This window comes from Talpa occidentalis, unplaced genomic scaffold (genome assembly GCF_014898055.3).
Source record: "Talpa occidentalis isolate TD23 unplaced genomic scaffold, MPIMG_talOcc4v2.1 talOcc4.7, whole genome shotgun sequence".
Taxonomy (NCBI): domain Eukaryota; kingdom Metazoa; phylum Chordata; class Mammalia; order Eulipotyphla; family Talpidae; genus Talpa; species Talpa occidentalis.
In genome coordinates, this window is record NW_023605083.1 from 32,283,195 (window position 1) to 32,303,257 (window position 20,063).

The 20,063-nt window shown below is 37.6% G+C and overlaps 1 protein-coding gene and 1 long non-coding RNA gene across 2 annotated transcripts in view; one reads left to right on the plus strand and one right to left on the minus strand.

Annotated features, from left to right (window-relative positions):
- Positions 1-916: 916 nt before the first annotated feature.
- TUSC1 (tumor suppressor candidate 1) lies at positions 917-1,546 on the minus strand. Its single transcript, XM_037493130.1, has one exon. It carries the CDS (start codon positions 1,544-1,546, stop codon positions 917-919), a length of 630 nt encoding a protein of 209 aa, XP_037349027.1.
- Positions 1,547-1,813: 267 nt separating this feature from the next.
- The window catches only part of LOC129144821 (uncharacterized), a 330,134-nt gene continuing 311,884 nt past the window's right edge, over positions 1,814-20,063 (plus strand). Inside the window, exons 1-2 of the long non-coding RNA XR_008549511.1 lie at positions 1,814-1,892; positions 5,566-5,631. This is a non-coding gene — a long non-coding RNA (uncharacterized LOC129144821). The remainder of the gene's footprint in view (positions 1,893-5,565; positions 5,632-20,063) is intronic.

Below are 20,063 nucleotides of genomic sequence, written 5' to 3' on the forward strand. Positions count from 1 at the left end.
TAGACTATCTAATCTTTAGGATTTATAACGATCAGTTAGATAAAGGGAGAAAATGGTAATATACAAAGGACCACCCAAAAGCAGAGAGTAAAACACGTAAAATACATACATACATGTGCACTTCTTAAAGCAACATTTGTAAAAAATTAACACACTTCAATACTAGTCATGGCATGTTTTTAGATTATTTCATATGCTAGATTTATTTACCAAATCACAGGATCATGTATAGCTAGATAACTCGTAAAAATTCCCTGGGGTAAACAAATCAGCATATATTAGCTGTACCAGAACCAGAACAAGGGGCAGACACGAGTCCCTACATTATAAATATTACCTTTTTCATAAAAGGTGGTACTTTATAGAATATTCAAATACCGATTTATAAAAAAAAAAAAACAATTATCAACACTTTAAAATATTGGCGACTCAAGAGGTAACGGCTGGAGGTTTTGGAGAATAGAAGAATGAACAACAAATTCAACCAGCTCAAAATACACTATGCATCCCTCCAAGAACCAAAATAGGAAAAGAAAAAAAAAAAAAAAGGTCACAGGTTCTCACTACACCAAGGAAAGTTCAGGTATTCGGAGGTGTTGGCTGACACCCAGTTCTTGCATTTTAAAATCCCCTCTCCCCGCCAGAGAGGGCCTCCCTCCTTGCACACCAGAGTCAGAGGCAGGTGCAGGGCGCACACGAGGATCATCCACACGGCCCCTCATGACGCGTCCCGGGCGCGACGCCCAGGGCCTCCCGGAAGTGCCCAGCGGCCAGGGCGCATGGCGGGTCCAGCTGTCCAGAGTCTGCGCAGCGGAGCGCGGCCTGAGCATGCGCCGTGGTGGGGGTGGAGGGAGCCGAGACGCGGAAGGAGGCGGGGCCACGCGAGGCTCCGCCCCTCCCGGGCTGAGGCCCCGGGCTACGGCCCCGGCTCGGGGGGCTCCGGGGCCCGGGCGGGGAGGCCCGGATGAGGCTCGCCCGGAGGCGCTTCCGCCTTGTCCGCGCGCGCGTGCGGCCCGCGCTGCTCGAGGTGCAGCTGCAGCAGGGCCCTGCGGTACATGACCTCCAGCTTCTCCAGCCGGGCCCGCAAGGCCCGGGGGCTGCCCGGCTCGTCCTCGGGGTCGCCGCCTCTCACCCTCCGGTTCGTGCCGGCCTCCTCGGGGCCCGGGGCCGCCCTCGGCGCGTCCGCGGGCCGCCCGTCGCCGCCCTCGCCGGGGAGCCGCAGGGCCTGCCGGAAGAGGCTGCGGTTCTCGCGCTTCAGCCGCCGGTTCTCCAGGCGCAGCCGGGCGTTCTCCTCGCGCAGCCGCGCGTTCTGCCGGTCGCGCTCGTCCCGCGCGCGCAGGGCCTCCAGGTGGCTCGCGGCCAGGTCGGCGAACCGCTCCTCCAGCTGCTGCCGGGCGCCGCCCGCGCGGCCTCGCCAGCCCACGCCGCCGCCGCCGCCCCCGCGAACCCCGCCTCGGCGGCCCTGCCCGCGGCCGGCCCCGCCGCCGGCCCCGCCGCCGCCGCAGCAGCTCCCGCGCCGGCCGGCGCCACCACGCATGCGCCACATCGGTCCCGTCGCGTCGCCGGCGCCGTGGGCCGAGGCGCGGGCGAGTTCGCGGCCCGGCGGGCGGCCCGGGCGGCGGCGGAGGAGGAAAGGAGGTGGCGGACGGCGGCTGCTGGCTCGGGGCCAGAGGAGGCCGGGAATTTGCCCGGTTGAGGCGTGTCTTGTCTCCTGTGGCGGAGCTGCCCCCTGGGCCTGCGAGCGCGGGGCCCGCGCGCACACAATACCCCGGGGAGGTGCGGCCGCTCGGCTCTCTGGCTGCGCGGGCTGCGCTCCCGGGCCGGGCCGCGGCCCCCTGTGGAGCAGCCGCCAGGGTTACCTTGCGCTTTATTTACATGGCACAGAGGACACGGTAAAACGCTGCCCCTGCTTCATTTAGAGCACAGTGGTTTGGGGGCTCCCTGGTGGCGCGAGGGGTTAAGCATCGCATGATGAAGCAATTTGCAGACTTTGCAGTACGGGTTCGATCCCCGGCTTTGCCAGAGGGATACCCATATGGCACGGCAGACCTACCTGTCCTGTCTCACCCGCTGCTACCCTCAGCAGTGTGTTTTAGTCACTCTGCCTTTTATGCTTCCCCACTCTGTCTCTGGTACCCCAGCTCTTGTATGCATAAGTAAACCTTAAAAAGAAGGGAAAAAAAATAAAAGGAAAGAGACCTGGAGTGGAAGCTACCCACATGGCGTGGGAGACCTTTCATGAATCACCTGCTGATCCCCTCAGCAGTGTATTTCAGTCAGTCTGCCTGTTCTGCTCCCCACTCTGGTGAATCCTTTCACCAGCCCCCACATCTATGGGCTGTACCCCAGCTCTTGTATGCATAAGTAAACCTTAAAAAGAAGGAAAAAAAAAAAAAAAGGAAAGAGACCTAGACTGGGAGCTACCCACATGGTGTGGCAGACTTTTCCTGCCTCACCTGCTGAGCCCCTCAGCAGTGTATTCAGTCAGTCTGTTATGCTCCCCACTTTGTCTCTGGTGAATTCTCTCACCACCCCTTCCCCCCATCTCTTGCCAGTACCCCAGCTCTTGTATGCACAAATAAATCTTTAATAAATAAATAGAGCACAGTGGTTTAGACCACTTTTAAGCTTAGGAAAACATTCCACAGAATTGAGCTGAACACTGTCATGAGACCCTCAGGTGGGAACAGGTAGTTCTCAAGTGAATTTAGGTAATTACCAATTTGTGAACAGCCGCGGCTCCATTTTGCAAAGTGTTTGCAACTCTCTAGAAACCAGGTTATAATTAGTTGATTTGTTCAGGCCTGTCCACAAAACATGAAACTCAAAATGTGATCCACTCATTCAAGAAACTGAATACTCAGTTAAGAAATTTCTGGGTACAGGTGGATACAATGTATTAAATGAATCACATTCCTTGCTTTTAAGAGACTCAATTTTACAAAATGACTGTTATTTGCAAAGTAAATTAAGGGTAAGATATTGATGCCAGAATTTCATGGGGTCTCCAAAGAGGTGGAAGCAAGAATCCATAATGTAACAAGACTCCAGCAAATTTGTAGATCCACTGAAGTCTCCAAACCAGTGTAACAAGTTAACGAACAAAAATTTACGAGAACCCTAGTTCACATAACCCGGGTTTTCACTGCTCAGTGCAAAGAAAAATAACTAAGGGAAAGAAAATTAGCCATTTTTCGCAATTCATTTTTGCCAAATAAGAACCTAAAACGTAAATACAAGCAAACCATTAGTTTATTTCACTTCATGAAGTTCCTAAAATAAAAAGCAGGAATAATTACACTGTTTCAAAAATAAGAGTTTAGTTTTTGAAAAGGCCGAATCATTCTTAACTTACATTAAAAAGAGACGGTCAATTGGGCTTCCCTGGCGGTGCAGGCGGTTGAGCGCCGCGCTGTGAAGCTGTCCGCAGCCTCTGCAGCCCGGTTCGATGATCCTGACCCAGAGGGAATGCCACATGGCGCAGCAGACCTCTCCTGTCTCACCTGCTGCTCCCCTCAGCAGTGTGTTTCGTCAGTCTGCCTCTTCTGTTCCCTGCTCTGTCTCTGGGGAATCCTCTCACTCTCCCACTCATCTGGCCTGTACCCCAGCTCGTGTATACATAATACCTTAAAAAAAAAACAGATGGTCAAAACTTTGAAACAGACAGACATGAACAACTCTATGGATTATTGAACAAAATGTATGTTTTTCCCCCAAAATGTAGATAGAGATGCAGGAGAAATTGCTGGTATGTAAAGAAAAATGAAAAGTTATCAATTTTAGACATGTTGAATTTTAGGAACTAGTGAGATCAGAGGATAGATGTGTGCATAGATGCCATGCAGGCTAGAGGAAAAGTCTGCGTAAGATTCACTTACCCCCTGCATATTATGAATGAGTTCTGGTGTGTTTTATTTTCTGTATGTTCCACTTTCATCACCCCCATGTTTGGAAATCTACTAGGTCAGTTGTCCACCAACTTTCAAAAATTTGAGTTACACCACTTCACTTTCACAACAGTGAAGACCTGTCAGTACCATTTTTCGCTAACTGAAAGAAATCTGGAAAGGATTTCTGCTTTTATGACAAAAAAGCATAGAGTGCTTTCAGCACTTTGCAGCAGTCTTGTAGAGCCAATGTGGTCCCCCAGCAGTAAGAGTAGCACCACCGAATTCCTTCCCTAAAACTACTGTATACAGGGTACGTTTTTATGTTATTCTGGCTTTTCGTATATGTTAGTGTTGATTTAGGTTTTATCTGTTATTTGGTATGATTTGGTAGTTTACTTGTGCCTAGGAAAGCTCAAAATTTTTTTCATATAAACTAATGGTAGTTACTTCTTTGCTTTACTCCACATTTTTGGTTTAGAAGTTTTTCATAGAAGCACCCTAAATTTTTTGGGGGGATCTTTTCTTATTTTACTACTTCCAAGATTAAGTCTGCTCTTTTTTCTTGTAGAATATCTTCTAATTTTTTGTAACTAAACACTATAATAAACTATATTGAGTTTCTGAAAAAACGTTGATACAGGTTGTGTGAGAAGGCCTCATGCCCTCCTCTCCACACATGATCCTATCCCAAAGACTACTCTTTTGCCTTGATAAATTAATGAAGTGATGTAAAGTACTATGAAGATTAAAGTGAATAAGTAGAAGATCCAGTAAAATTACCAGCTTGAGACATTTTCATAGTAACAATTTTGATTATACATGTATCCAACCAAATGAATTTATCAATACTACCAGTCTGAGTTATACAGACTATATTATGATCTTCATTTTATTAAAAGAAAAGAAGGAAGGGATGCGAGGAAAAGAAAGGAGAAGAAAGAAAATGAAAATAATATGCACATGGCAGTGGGGAAAAATTGATCCAACAAAACTTTCAACATTTATGAGGGCTATCTGTGCATAACAATTTTTGTTTATAGAAATTCCATGAGTATTACTAAATAGGAGGTAGAAACAATGGATGTTATTTCTAAGTTCAAAGATCACTTGTAATAACAGTTCCTCTAAATACTAATATGATCACTGCCAAAATTAGTGACTTATAATTAAATTTATTTAAATTTACTAAGAATAATATGAAGTTATATACCTGAAGATGAACACTACATTATTTCTAAATATAGTAGCACAAAACTAAATACTACCATCCATTATTGCTTGATAGTAGTCTACATATGAAAATATTATTATACAGATAATATAATATGTATATGAAAATAAAAAGGAAAAACTCTCAGAAAAAAATTAAGGAACTCATGAAGTTTGAAGAAGTGTGGGTCTCTAGTAAACACTTAAAATAAGAGAATAAAGAAAAAATGTAAGTTCTTAGTAAAAAATATACATGTTAGACTCCTGTGTTTTCTTTAATGAATGGGAGCTTCTAAACAGTAAAATTATTGCTTGCTAAAAGAAAAAGGACATAGATGACATTTTATTCATCTTCCTTTATGTTACCTTTACTCAAGAAAAAGAAGAACCTGTACTAAATTTTACAGTTTTTATAAATAAAAAATGAGACAAACACTCTAATGTAGTATTTGCATTTTGTGTTTAGGAAAAGTTGAAGATCACTCTTTGATTATGGTTATGAAGTTTATCATACAAGTACAGAAAAACACAAGTAAGTCATTTTAGAATACTTGAGTTCACCATTTTCCTGAAACAACTTCTCTTTTTGTTAAGTAGATTTTTTTTGTCAAAATTTAGTTTTTATCCCCTTCCACACCCTGAATATAATCTCGTTAGAGCATTCTCTAATTATTCAATTCTCCTATCTTAACAGAAAAAAAAAGATGAACAGAGGAGGTTGTAATCGTTGTGCTTCTTAATACAATCCCTTCAACCAACATTTTTATACATATTGTATTTGAGAAAAGCTAGCAGCAAATCAGTGGCAATGTTTTTTGCCTTATGCTTCATGCATGCATTTTAATATTTCTCAAAACCAACTTTGAATGACAGATGTTGAATTTATTGTCCCTGTTATCAATTCCTTTAAAGGTTATTCTTTCCATAAATGGCAGTTATATATTTCTAGGTGCTCGCTTGAGAAAGTCCTATGATAGATATATAGTTTTTTTTTTTTTTTTACTGTATTCCCAGTTGATTTTAAAAGTTCTTTTTATTGCCATACTCTTTTGACTCTCATTTCTTTATTTTGAATCAAACTTCCTATAAAATGAGTCATATGTTAAGGTCATGCTTGGCACATTCATATTGGGATAAGTCATCTTATATCCAATATTTCACTGTTGCCTCTCTCCTTAAAACATCCTAGAATATTTACCAAATGAATTATAGTTAGCAATTTTGATCAAGTTTAATTATGTCATAACATTGAACTCCTTAGTCTGGCACTTGTAAGTCTGACACACATAATCTCGATGCCTTGGGTATTTCCATGCTTACCTTCCACCACTCTCTAATGGTTTATTCACTCTCCTACCAAAATTCATGGAACTTGGTTGTAATGTATCTGTAGTATGAACTGAATTGTGTCCCCTCCAGCCACCTTCATCTGATGAAATTCTAACTCTTAATGTGATGGCTTTTGGAAATGAGGCCTTTGCAAGGTTATTTGGTTTAGAGGGTTGGGCTCTCATGGGATTAGTGCCCATCTGAGGAAAGACATCAGAATGCGTGCTTCCCCTCTCAGTCTCTGCCATTGGAGTACAGAATCAGAAGACAGCCCCCACTGGGGAACTAAATTGGCCAGCATCTTTGATCTGAGACTTCACAGCTTTCAGAACTATGAGAAATAAACTCCTGATGTTTATACAATTTGTTTATTTGCTCACTTATCTGGATTTTAAAGAATCCATTGGGGTAAAGTTTATACCTTGCCATTTCATTTTTTAGATTCCCCTGAATGCAAAGTGCTTATATCCTCTTGAAATACAGATAAACTAATACAGATAAACTAATAAACTTTTCCAGTAATTTAATGCTGATGCCCTTCCCTTTGTTACCATATCTTCTGCAAATGGATGTTAAAATAGGATGTGTCCCAAATCAGCTTATATTGTGTATGTGGGAGGGGGTTGGGGGGGTGTTCTGGAATGACTAGGATATTAAAAGCATTTATTCCTCATTTTCTTATATTATTTAAAGGAAGATTTTACCAAGTAAAACTGCTGACCATTTAATAGTCAAAATTAACCTGTGCATCTAGCAGACTAAGCTAATTGAAACACAACAATAAGATTTTGTAGATGCTGGAATTATTCAGACTGAAATAATAAAGAGAGTGGCACTGTCATATTAATGACAAACCTTGTTAAAGGCTTTTCTTAATATACAGTGGATATTTATATGCAAATTAAAAAATCTTTAATAAACAAGAACTACAGGTTTGAAGACATACCTAGACTTGATGTACAACACAACCCTCCTACCCCATATATATGCACTTGGACAGTTGTCTGAAAACAGTTTCTTATTTACCAGAAGAATAAAATAGTTTCCACCTCATGGGGTTGTTTAAGGATCTCAGAATATCTTGAAATAGAGTCAGTCAGCAAGTAATATTCCATAACTCTTGATAGTATTATTATTATTATGTGGTTGATTTTAGTTTATGAGATATTTATGGATGTTTTTGTGACTGGTCCATGCTATCTAATATCTGAGTTATTTGCATAAGGAGTCATCTCAAATATAATTTTACTCATTTGTAAATAAGGTTCTTACCATTCTTTTGGTTGTTTTGTTAAATGTTTGGGTTTTTAAAATCTGTATTTTGTAAGCTTTGTGTGCTGAAGTGTTGGTTAATCACATTCTGAGGCTGGTGTTTGCTAATATTCTCTGTAAAGCCCTAGCTGAACAGGTCTTATTTTCTGAGAGCAGATTTATTAGGGCTATGAAGAGCATGTATTGATGTTTAGTAGCATGGATATCTCTTTATTGGAATAATTACTAGAGAGTTAGGAATTGGGAATATTGATTGCATTTATTTAGCCTTTTGATATGGACAAAAATATTAAAAGCCATCAAACACTAGCATTACCCTTTGACAGCATCATTTAATTCTAGCTACAGGGAAAATTGTGACATAAACAAAAGCAGCATGACTTATCTATCTTAATTATGATACTTTCTATAGGGGGGGAATACCTCCTTCCTTCAAATATTATAAAAGCATTGGTCAGACTAATGAAAAGAGAGCAAGGGGATTATAGATTAATAAAATGTTATGTAGCTAAGAGCATAGGATAAGTGGCCAATAAAAGAGCCTCAAGTACACTTTTTAAAGTAGAAAATGACTGGGAAATATCTTTGTCAGTTCTAAAATAATGTTGTTTCAACTTAAATATATTTGTAGATTCACATTGTTCCTTAAAGAATCTGGGCCTGTGCTGTCCTCTAGCCACAGATAGCTGTTTAAATTTAAGTGAATTAAAATTAAACAAAATTTAATAACCAGTTTCTCACACTAGCCATATTTCAATATTTTAAACACTAGTAGTCACATGTGGCCTTGGCATCTAGTTGCATGGTGCAGATGTAGAGCATTTCCATGATCATAGAAAGGTCTATTGGATAGCACTTGGATAATTAGTATATCCCACTTCTTACTTTAATTATTGGTCACAACATTCAGAAAGTCATGTTGAAATTGATAATGAGAAAAAAATGCAAGAGATCTTTCTGCATACTCCAGCATTTTTTATACATTTGATTTCATGCCAATCAGTCTTTCATTACCCATATAGACATAAGGTTATCTTATTTTTAAGCATATATAACAAGTAATGAATCCATCTCAGTCTGAATTCTTCAGTTATGTCCACATCAATGAAGGTAATAATAGGAGTTTTGTAATAATTTCTAATTAGAATTAAGTTATTTAGGGGATATTTTCAGAAGGGTGCAAAAAATAAGTAATTTTTCAACTACCATTGCCTGTCAAACCCATTCTAAAAATTCTTTCTTCAAATTTCTTTGGATAATATCTCAAGGGCCATTAATTTGCATTTACTTCTGAACACTGAAGAACAATCCTGTTTTCAGATATTAAAGGCCCATTGCAATATAATTCAACACTTCAAACGCCCGTTCTTGTCTATGACATTCTAGCCATGCTAACTTCTTTTATTTCTTAGAGTCTATCAAAATTTTTCCCACTTTAGAGATTTTTTTAACTTTAATTTCCATCTAATTAGAACTTATTCTTACTTTTAAAAATTCTTTAGATATCAATTTAAATCCTACCAAGATCTTCCTAGATGACTTCACTATCTTTGTTATTTTTCTTCCATACTATTCATTTACTTCAGGTTTTTGAAATTATTTATAACTATATTTGGTCTATTAATTTTCTACTTCTTTATATGTTCACTATTTATAAGGTACATAAAAACAGATAACCATATCAAATTTGTTTATCCCTTTGTGCTATCTAGGACAATGTAGGTATTCAATATATTTGTTTAATAACTGTGAATCAAATAGCTACCCGTCACTATTTTTTCAACTATAAATGTACTAAAATGTATAAAATATATAAAGACTCTTGATTATTAAAATTAAAGCTATTAGGCAATATATTTTGCTAAGCCTGATTTTGCCAAATGTTAAGAGTACCTTGGAGTTCAGATGTTGATGACAGTGGCTTCATTTAAGCTTCTCTTCAGGACATGTCCAGAATCAGAATAAACCAAGAATAAACAACAATCCACCTAATTAGTAGAATAAACAAGGCCTGGAAGAAAACACTATAAAGTTGACTAAATAATTTAAAAAATACTTGAGTTTACAAACTTGATTCTATAGTTTTTATCTAGTCCAACAGCAACTGCTGTATTTAGCAAACAAGCAGTAACCCACCCTGTCTATAATTTTAATTATACCCTCTATCATTGAATTCTCAGTTAAAGGGGAACTTTGGCCAAGAGGCAGTTGAAAAGGAAGTAACTTAAGTATATTGAAAAACAAAACAAACCAAAACTCTGGGCACTTAGAGATAGGCAACAATGTGACAAATGTAGTAGATCGAGTTAATTATCTAAGTGTCCCTGAGGAAGCTGGGCAAATGTAATAACCCAATCAGCACATTACAGTAAACAGAAAGCAAATCTAGGAATTTGCCTGTGATTTTTACAGATTGAGAGAAAGTTATTTGCATAATATTGTATAGAGCAAGTATGAGAAATAATGGAAGTTTGTTCCTCAAAAGAGAATAATGGAGTGGAAAGAGGATATCTAAAAATTATGTACCTGAAATGGGGGCCACACAGAGAAGAAACGAAATCTGAGACCGGTACTATAAAAGATTGGGTTTTAATTTTACCTGAGTACACTTTGACCAGAATATCCATTCTGATTTTCCAGGATATAACCCAGAATCGCATAACCCAGAATTGCATATTTTATGGGTAGTATCTCAATAAACCATCTTAACATAAATGAATGAATAATAAAATAGATAAGCATTAGGTGTACCAAGGATGGCAAATATGTGGCACAAGGACTAGTACTCTTCCCCCATCAACCCCACCACGTCTAGTATCTGTAAGTATAATTACTCATTCAGATTATTATTTCCTGCTGAGATTGAATGTGGACTCAATCTTTAAAATGTTCTCAATACAGTGATCCAAGCTTCCTGAACTAATGTGTGGGAGATCTAATTTCAATTTTTTCCACAAGCAATTGAGAAAGCAGAATAGAGGCTGGCTGTCCTTGCCTTTTAAAAGCAATACTGTTTTCATACTCCTAAGTTACAGGTGAGTGTTGTTACTTGATATTTTAGCTGTAGCTAGGTAAGAAATAGATAATAATATCTCTGCACTGGCTCTTTGAATTCTAACTTTGAATACATCAATGAATACATTCTCCCAGATCTATAATCTCTTGAATGATCTCAAGACACACAAAACACAATTAATTAGACTTTAGATTTGTTATTGTTTTTCAATGGCTGAAATATTGTACATACATGATATATAAATGCATTGATATATTTTTTTTTCCTTAAACAGTCGAAAATAATTTACCCCGTATACCTTTATGTTTTTATGGCATGTGATAATAATAGAAACACATTTGTTTGTTCAAGGCAATTTGAATTACTTATAACAAGTACAGGATAAATTATCAGTCATTTACTTCCCTTTATTTACTTGCAACTGGGAGATATACCACAATTTGGCAAGCTCCACAATGTAGCATTAGTGATGATCCAATGAATGGGATGCAATGGAAACATCCCAATCACCAGTTCTGTTCTCAAAGCAAGCTCTGAAACCTTTTGTTTGAAAGACTAGAAATAATACTTTCCTTTATTCTGGATATCAACAAACAAAAGCCAGGCCTTTTCTGAAATCCTCTTAAATGTCTCAGATCAGGACTGTCAGCTGAGCCTATTGTTGCTTAGAGATTCCGAGGTTTCAGGGGAGAGTCCAAGAGAAGGAACACTGTCTTCTTTAACAGCTCTGACTTGAAAAAAATTTTTTTTTTCCTCAGTCACCTCACAAGTCATCTCATCTGTTTAGGGATGAGACAAAGGGGCGTCAGAACAGAGCTATCCATCAGAATATGACTTAAGGGAAAAGACTATTCATACATAGAAAAATAAATAAATTGAAGCCCACAGAACGAAGACCTGAGCAGACACTGTATATGCTAACAGGGCTCAATGGGGAGTATCTACAAGTGTAAATGGGTTTCACATTCCAATCCCAGGGAATGTACTGTTTGATTTATTTGTTTGTTTATTTTAGAATTTGATTTATTTTATGACCGTTCAATGGTTATCATTTCAGACTGTTATTTCATATTTTAGTAAATATGGAGTGTTACTGCCCAAGAAAATGAAAGGCTTCCAGAGCCTCCTGTGGCAACCACTCTGAGGTACCCTGGCCAGGCATATAGCAGGACTGAAAGCCACGAGCTGTCTGTGATTCCTCTGCTCGGTCAGTAGGCATGGTGCCTGCTCAAGTGAATCACACACTGTCAAAAGTCTAACTTCAACTTCTTGTTTCCAGTATTACTTTTCAGGGAACTAGATGGTAGGTTCTTTTTTTTTTTTTTTTTTTAAGATTTATTTATTTTTGTACAAGAACTGGGGTATAGGCCAGAGGCGCAGGAGGGTGAGAGGATTCACGAGAGACAGAGTGGAGAGCACAACAGGCAGACAGACTGAAGACACTGCTGAGGGGGCCAATAGATGAGACAGGAGAGGTCTGCTGTGCCATATGGGTATCTCCCTGGCCAGCTGGGAATTGAACCTGTGATATAGAGGCTGCAGAGAGCTTAACAGCGCTGTGCCACTGGGGAGGCCGCTAGATGGTAGGTTTAGCTACCCTAGCTCCTTTTTGTCAGTGAAATTTTAGGTCCAGTCAGAGATGCTGACCTGGGATTGACCATTTCCTTTAAAGTTCATCTTGCAGAGGTTGAAAGACAAAGGGCATGAATTAAGTGAGATAATATGAATTTGGGGAGATGAAGGCATGATAATAGATTACAAGTTAGAAGTTTCGTATTCTGTTTCCAACTAGGTGCTTTGTCTCTTGGGCGTTGTCCTCATTTTATCATCCTCATTGTTCAAACATGATGAAATGTTTAATAGAATATTTAGATGATAATTCTTATTATGAATTTAGAATTGAATATTCTTTTTGTATGACAGTGGTAAATGATAAAGATCCAATACATATTTAATAACTGCCAATGAATTCCAGTGTTTAAGGTTCACCTAGGTATCAACTTTTCTGAAGTTAATACACATTCAAAAGTAAGTGGAAAATTAGTTTTCTCTTTCCTTTACCCTCTTTCACTTTCTTGTTGTTCTATCATTTCTAATTCCATTATCCAGCTTCAAATCTATATTGAATGGAAACTTCTTGTTTAAGATATTTATTATATCTAGGTAGGAACTAAATATATATATATATATATATATATATATATATATATAAAATTTTGAGCATATAGAGAAACATTTTAGAGCAACCAGGGAGACACTAAGCATATAAACAGATGCAATAAAAATAAAGATAAAGTAATCCGTTTCTTTTTATCACATAAAAAAAATCCATTTGAGTTTCAAAGAAAATTCATACATGCATTGGGAGTCTTCAGATTTGCTCCCAGCATAATCAGTATGACCTCTATTGAAATTTCTGCTGGTGTTAAATAAGACAATTGTGAAAATTCCAGCCACTTCTGATAGCAATAATTTATGAAAATGTCACTCTCTGACCTGGCAAGTTGCAGTTAAGTTTTTCAATGAACATCTAGTTCTTTGAACTTCAAATTCCATGTTGTCACTGCAAACCCATCAATTTTCTATTTTGTTCTGTGTTCCAGAGCCAACATATGACTGTACGTGTCAGGTTTGGGGAAAGGATGTGACAAAGAAGTCACATCTTTTTTCATCTGACTATATTCCTTGAATTCATAAACACTGGTACTTGCCAAATTCAAGGAATTGTGGTCAATTTTTCTTTAAATAATAATTACTTATTAATCAAAAAATACTAAGCTTAGTAGAAATACCCAGGTCTTCCCCATACCAATTAAAATAATCAACTTTGTCTTGAACAGAATTTGTCATTTCTGACCTCAAAATGTTCATAGCAAATCATTGACACTGACATGTCAAACTACCTAAAACATAGTAAATATAATATAGTAGACATGATGCTAAGTGTAATAAGAACAAGGTTAAATTTCTCTTGTAACATTAATATGTGTGTTTCAGTCAGATTCTGGCTACCCACACCAATGCTAATAGGTCTTCTTATTTGGATAGTTGGAGATAGAACATTGAGTGGAGGGGATTCTTATAAAAAAAAAAAAGATTGTTCAGAACTCACTGATAAGTGTTTATATTTCATTAAAGGCTGAGTTGTATTCTTTTTCTCAAATTCTCAGGTAAATATTCATAGGTCTTACCTAAATTTCCAAACTGTTATTTATAATACTGTATTAAACAATGAACATTATATAGTATAGTATATATAAATGACCACAATGAGAAATCAATTTTACATAAAGTCTCCTAATACATACATGTGTATATAGATGTGAATATATAAGAAATAAAAGTTTCAAAAAGAAACACTTAACCTAGTAGACATTATGTGTTTTTGCTTTTTGTTATTTATTTGATCAGAAAAAAAAACATTTTTGACATGATACGCTAACATTCTGTAGCCCAAACCTTTAGAAATACTGCAAAGTGGAAGTGACCAGCACTTGAAAATATCAGAAAATAGGGGCCTCCCTGGTGGTGCAGAGTATCACCAGCTGCTGCAGCATGAGTTTGAGCCCTAGCCAGGGAGTTAACCCACAAGAAATAAAGAAAATGTTTTTATTAAGGAATCTTTAGCATTTGTAATTTTCTGAGTTTTTTTTAATGTGTCTGACATTATAAGGTTTTAATTACATAGATTTAATGCATATAGAGAGCATCCTACACAGGCTGTACATAGAAGTCCTAATTAATTGGATCAAAAAGCTGTTTAGCAAAGATACAAGTGTGGAATTCATATTTTCTCATTCATAGTGTGTTGTGTTACCACTATAGCACTGTTTCCCTACCTTGCCTAATCTTAACAATTACTTGAACTTATCAAATGTAAACATTTCTAAACACTGTTTCTGGAGATCGTGATTCAGTAAATTTATGATGAGACAGCAATTCACATTTTTAGCAAGCTTCCTAGGTGACTCTTACACTCAGGCAAATTTGGGGATCTCTCGTTATTTTAATGACTGGATTATTTGTTTCTGCTGCAGTACAAACTCTTTGATGCTGAATACAAAAATTAGTTTCAGTTGGGAGTAGGAGTGTCAACAAATCCCACTATCTCAAAGAAAGAAAAACCTTCAATGTTTGGAATAAACTATTTATTTTACCCACTTAGAAATTAGTAAAGGTGTACTAATCATGCAGATGTGTACTTAGGATAATAACAAAATTTGTATTTCCAATATGTATAAAAGATAATGAGCTAATGACCCCTTGTTTCATAACTTCGCTTTCTCTAACACCAACCTCCTCTCGAAGACCATGAGGATGTAAACTTCTCTCAACATCCCTTTAACTTTCACCTTCTGATAACTTTCACAGTATTGTCACTTCAGTCACATATCTCTTGCTCATACCCTACACCTTGCAATCATCTAATTGTTTTCCAAAAATTCCTACCCTTCCAGAAGCCAGTTTTACTTTGGTCATGTGTCTTAGACACTAGCTCAAATTTCCCAACTCCCATTTTTTTTTGTTTGTTTGTTTTTTGTTTTCTGCCTGTACTTCCCTGCACTATACTCCTTTCAGATCTTTGAACATGACAAACCCTTTTCTCTACCTAGAGTGTTCTTCTGCTAGCTACATAGGCTTTATCTTCAAACTTCAGCTCCTAGCTTCAGTTTATACACTTAAAACATTTTTTATGACAACTTGCCTTTAGTAGTTGACCACTTTCCCCCTAATTATCTTCTTGGAGTCCTACTGCTGCTACTTACAGCTCTTAGCAGCCCATATTATTTTTACACCCATATCTGTTTACTTGCACTGCGATAGCTTCTAAATTCTTTTAGGGAAGTGCCACACTTTTTTTACTGTTACCTTTCCAGTATCTAACATATAATATCCTCCTTTTAGTAGTTAGTATGTGCAATCAGAACATACATTTTTTACAATAATCTGTTAACTTCCATTCCCTTTGTCTCATCAAAAGGATCAACTGTTTTCACTTGGCAACCAAAATAGAAAATGGGATAATCCTCCAGTGAATGAATCCACAAGGTCAATTAATTCCTTTGACATGTTATTGTGTTTACTTCCTTTCATCTTTTCTTTATTTTCTTCCTCCCTTCCATCTTCTGTCCCCTTCCTTTTGTTGGGAGTAGGCATGTCAACAAATCTCCTACTATCTCAAATAAAGAAAAAAACTTCAATGTTTGGAATAAACTATTTATTTTACCCACTTAGAAATTAGTAAAGCTGTTTCTAAGATATCCCATCTTCTTCACAAATGTCAACCACCCAGTGTCTTAATAGTAGGTACTCCTCTACATGATATATGGACAGCTCCTTCCCTTCTTTCTTACAAGTATTTGTAGAGTGAGCCATATATGACAGGTACATGCTAGATACTTAGTACTCAGCAAAGAATGAAAAAGTGAATGTCCCCACTCTTTCTAGTTGGATCACCTTTTAGTTACTTTTATAGCAGAGAGCATCTATATCTTTCAAAAACATTGATCAAAGTAATTATCACTTTAATTCCTTGAGGTCGGAGATTTTTAAAATTTCATTATCCTCCAATAAAATGAAAGTAAATCAAGATTTATATTCTAATTTGACAAACCCCTTCCTTTTAACTTGATCAATTTAGTTAGACATGGCTTAGGAAGCCATGAGAATTTGGCATTAATATGGGTTCTCTAGTCAAAACTCATGGTAGTAGAATTCTGAACATTCTGGGAGGTAGATTAGGTATAGGATTTGATGGAGCTTGTTTTTATGAGATAAAGTGAACCTGATGCCCTAAGAAATGTGACCTTGGGAAGCATACCAAATTAAGGGATAGGTTGCATTCAGGAATTGAACTAGAAGTGAAGGATTTGGCATCGGTCGCAGGAGGATGTTCAGAGATACACTGAATTTTCTGGATGAAATGGTGGACAGTGCTAGTACTTGGAATGGGAGCTGTTCATAATGGTAATCCATATGGTTTTTTGCCAGATTTTTGAGACCTTGGGAAAGGAAGTGGTAGTCTTATTATGTGATAAATGGTAAATGATTATATATTTTAAGCAAAGATATGTATAGCCTGCTCTAAAAAAAAAAAAGCATTTGGTTTATTTTAGAGATTCTAGAGGGTATACAAAAGATTATTATAATCACCAAGAGACAGACTAGCTAAAATGAAAGAACTTTCTAAATAGTTCAGAATGTCTAACAATGAAATGGTAGTCTGCATTACTTTGTGAGTGAAAGAACCAATTCATAAATTAGTTTTCCATCTATCACCCCTGATTACTTTCCTCCCAAGATTTCTACTTTGAGTTGAATGCTTTTAAGTTGGATGATCATTCATATTCCCCATGGAATTAAATCCCACAATCTATTTGTTTCCTTTACTGATTCAGAATCTCACTTTTCATAGAAAAATCACTGATGTCCACATATCATGTAGAGGAGTACCTACTATTAAGACACTAGGTGGGTGACATTTGTGAAAAAGATGGAAATCTTAGAAACAGCAGGTTAGAAAAAGTCAACATCATATCATCATCTCTGCTTCAGAGCAGGATCTCAAACAATGAGAAATACAGAAAAAATGACAGATGATCATGAATACTCTGTTGAGCAACTAACCAAAGCTAACCTAAAAATGCCTCCGGATGTTTAACCTCTAACTTATTTTAAAATACTATATTTATTTTAGTTGCAATTTCTTTAGATGTTCAAATCATTTTCACCTATTCCAAACATATTGTGCCACAGTGACTCATCAGACATCTGTGGCAAGTAAATATACACGGTGTATTTTTAGAGTAGCAAATATGTGTGTGTGCATTTATAGTAAAAGCAAAATAAAACCTGATCTGAAAAAAAGTTAATTCTTCAACCTTGACCACCACTGTGTCATTTTCATCTTTAGAAACCTTTTAATGACAGAATTAATGGAAATTTATTCTTTTTTCTATATATTACTTTACTAGAGAAGCCCTTCTGCAATGAATGTTGAATGCTGTTAAGCCCTACTTATAGCTTTAATAGCTTTGTATTAATGTAAAAATCAGATACCTTTTATATACCTACCTCAGGGGTTCATCTAGGAGATATTCTATTGCTGTGAAAGGGAGTCAAATTGATTTCTGTCAAAGATGAGAAAGTAGTAAAAAGTCTCAAAATGCATGTTGGTAATGAAATGACTTGTTTTATCACAAATATTCACCACGTATGTTTTACTCTCATTTCTCCTAATGGCTACCCCTTGCTCTTCATAGAGCTGAAATTCAGATGTCTAGACTGGTATGTGTATTAACAGAAGAAGATTTTATTACAGTTCAGTAGGAAGAGGGTTAGACAAAGAGATATCATTCCTGCATTGTGATTTGTATGTAAAAGGTGTTTGTACAACTGAAAAGTTTGCTTTTCAGATGACTTAGACTTCCCAGGATAATTAATTAGATCTTAATCATTACATCTGTGAAAATGAGGTTAGATGTGGAAGGCTAAGAACTTTCCAATACCGAGCTGTAATTTTTTTTTCCTCTTCCTTTCAAAGAATCAAGAATTTCAAAGACATCAACATTTGTTGAAACTGGCCATGCATAGTCTTCAAAAATAATCTATATTTCACTTATTTTTAAAATCCCACTTGGTTTTCATGAAGTGAAAACATTTACTCTATGGAAGAATTTCATCCATTAAAGCAATGGATGATCGTTTTAAGTTGGATGAAATTCATCCATTGTTTCCTAAATAAATAGAATAAAAGCACTACAAAGATAGAGTTATAAAGATGTCAGCCTCTCTTTTAAAAAAAATGTGCTACATTTTAAAGCCCAGCCTTATTTTGGAAAATAGAAGTACCTCAGGTGTTTTGTAAAGAGCAAATGATTGCTGTAGAGAAGTAAGACATAAAAGGATAGAAATCTGGAGTAGAGTCAGCTGACTGAAACCCAGCTAGATTAAGTGTAGTTGTAAAAGCAAGACCACTGTGGCCAGGGAAGTTTACTATGAAACTATCCCACACTGGGAGTTGCTGCCAAAGTGAAAGCAATATTAATAGAAGGTGCTCAGGGCAAGACAGAGAATGGGAGAAGCAGAAATTAATGACAGACTCAAACATAAGGTCACAAGGTGAAGCAAAGGCCAGCTCCAGCAAGCGGTAACAGGTAGGGAATGATAAGCACCAGTCAGCACATGTACACGGAACTGAGTTAGAGGCATGTATATTTTCCTGAGTCATAAGCCCAGAGAAGAGATAATGATTCAGGCAGCAGGTTACATGGCATATTATTTTGATTTTCATATAGTCAGAATCAATGATTACAATCAGTCATTATCATCAATTTTTATGTATAGGTGCTTAAGAATGTTGGGTGTTCTCTATTCAACTGTAAAAAAAAAAAAGAAATGAATGAGGTCAGCAGCTCTCCTGCCCACCTGTGACTATGCAGGTGTTTCTCTTAGGCAACGTCCCTTTGCAAAGCAGCAAAAGCACCTCCTTTCCAGGCTGCCCACCTGTGACCATGCAGGACTCTCTTCTAACAAACCTGTCCCTTTCAGGGGCAGCTACTTCTGCCCACTTTTGTCTGTGCAAGTGTCCTTCATTCCCTTTTTATAATAAACTTACCTTTTGTTTATAACTTAAAAGAAAAGTGAATGAGGCGATCTCTATTAATCGATATGGAATAATTTTCAGAATGTATTTTTTTTAAATATTTATTATTCATGCATACAAAAACTGGGGTACAGGCCAGATGCACGGGAGGGTGAGAGGATTCACCAGAGACAGAGCAGAGAACAGAACAGGCAGACTGACTGAAATACACTGCTGAGGGGAGCAGCAGGTGAGACAGGAGAGGTCTGCCACTCCATGTGGGATTCTTGCCCGCTGACCGGGATCGAACCCATGCTGCAGAGGCAGCGGACAGCTACACAACACTGTGGTCAACCACCTGCACCACCAGGGGAGGCTCTCAGAATGTTCTTTTAAGTGCAAGTGAATATCTATAGTATACTGTCTTTCTGAAAGAAAGAAGAGTAAAACATATCTATATGTCTCCATATATGTGTGTGTGTGTGTGTGTGTATGCTCACCTGTGGAAAAGTAATTAGGTAATACTATTAATAAAAACAAACGAGTATATTCCATATTGAGTTAGGGGGAACAAAATTGAAATAATGGGGGAAGGAAGTTTCAAGCTAGAAGAGCAGGAGTAGAGGAAGAAAAATTTCTGAGAGTATACTATTATGTGTAATTCTGTATCTTGTAATTATAACAGTATTCCATAAACAGAACCAATGGATAAGCTCAGTCACATAGAGGAAGGACTGAAAATAGAATACAAAAACAATAAATG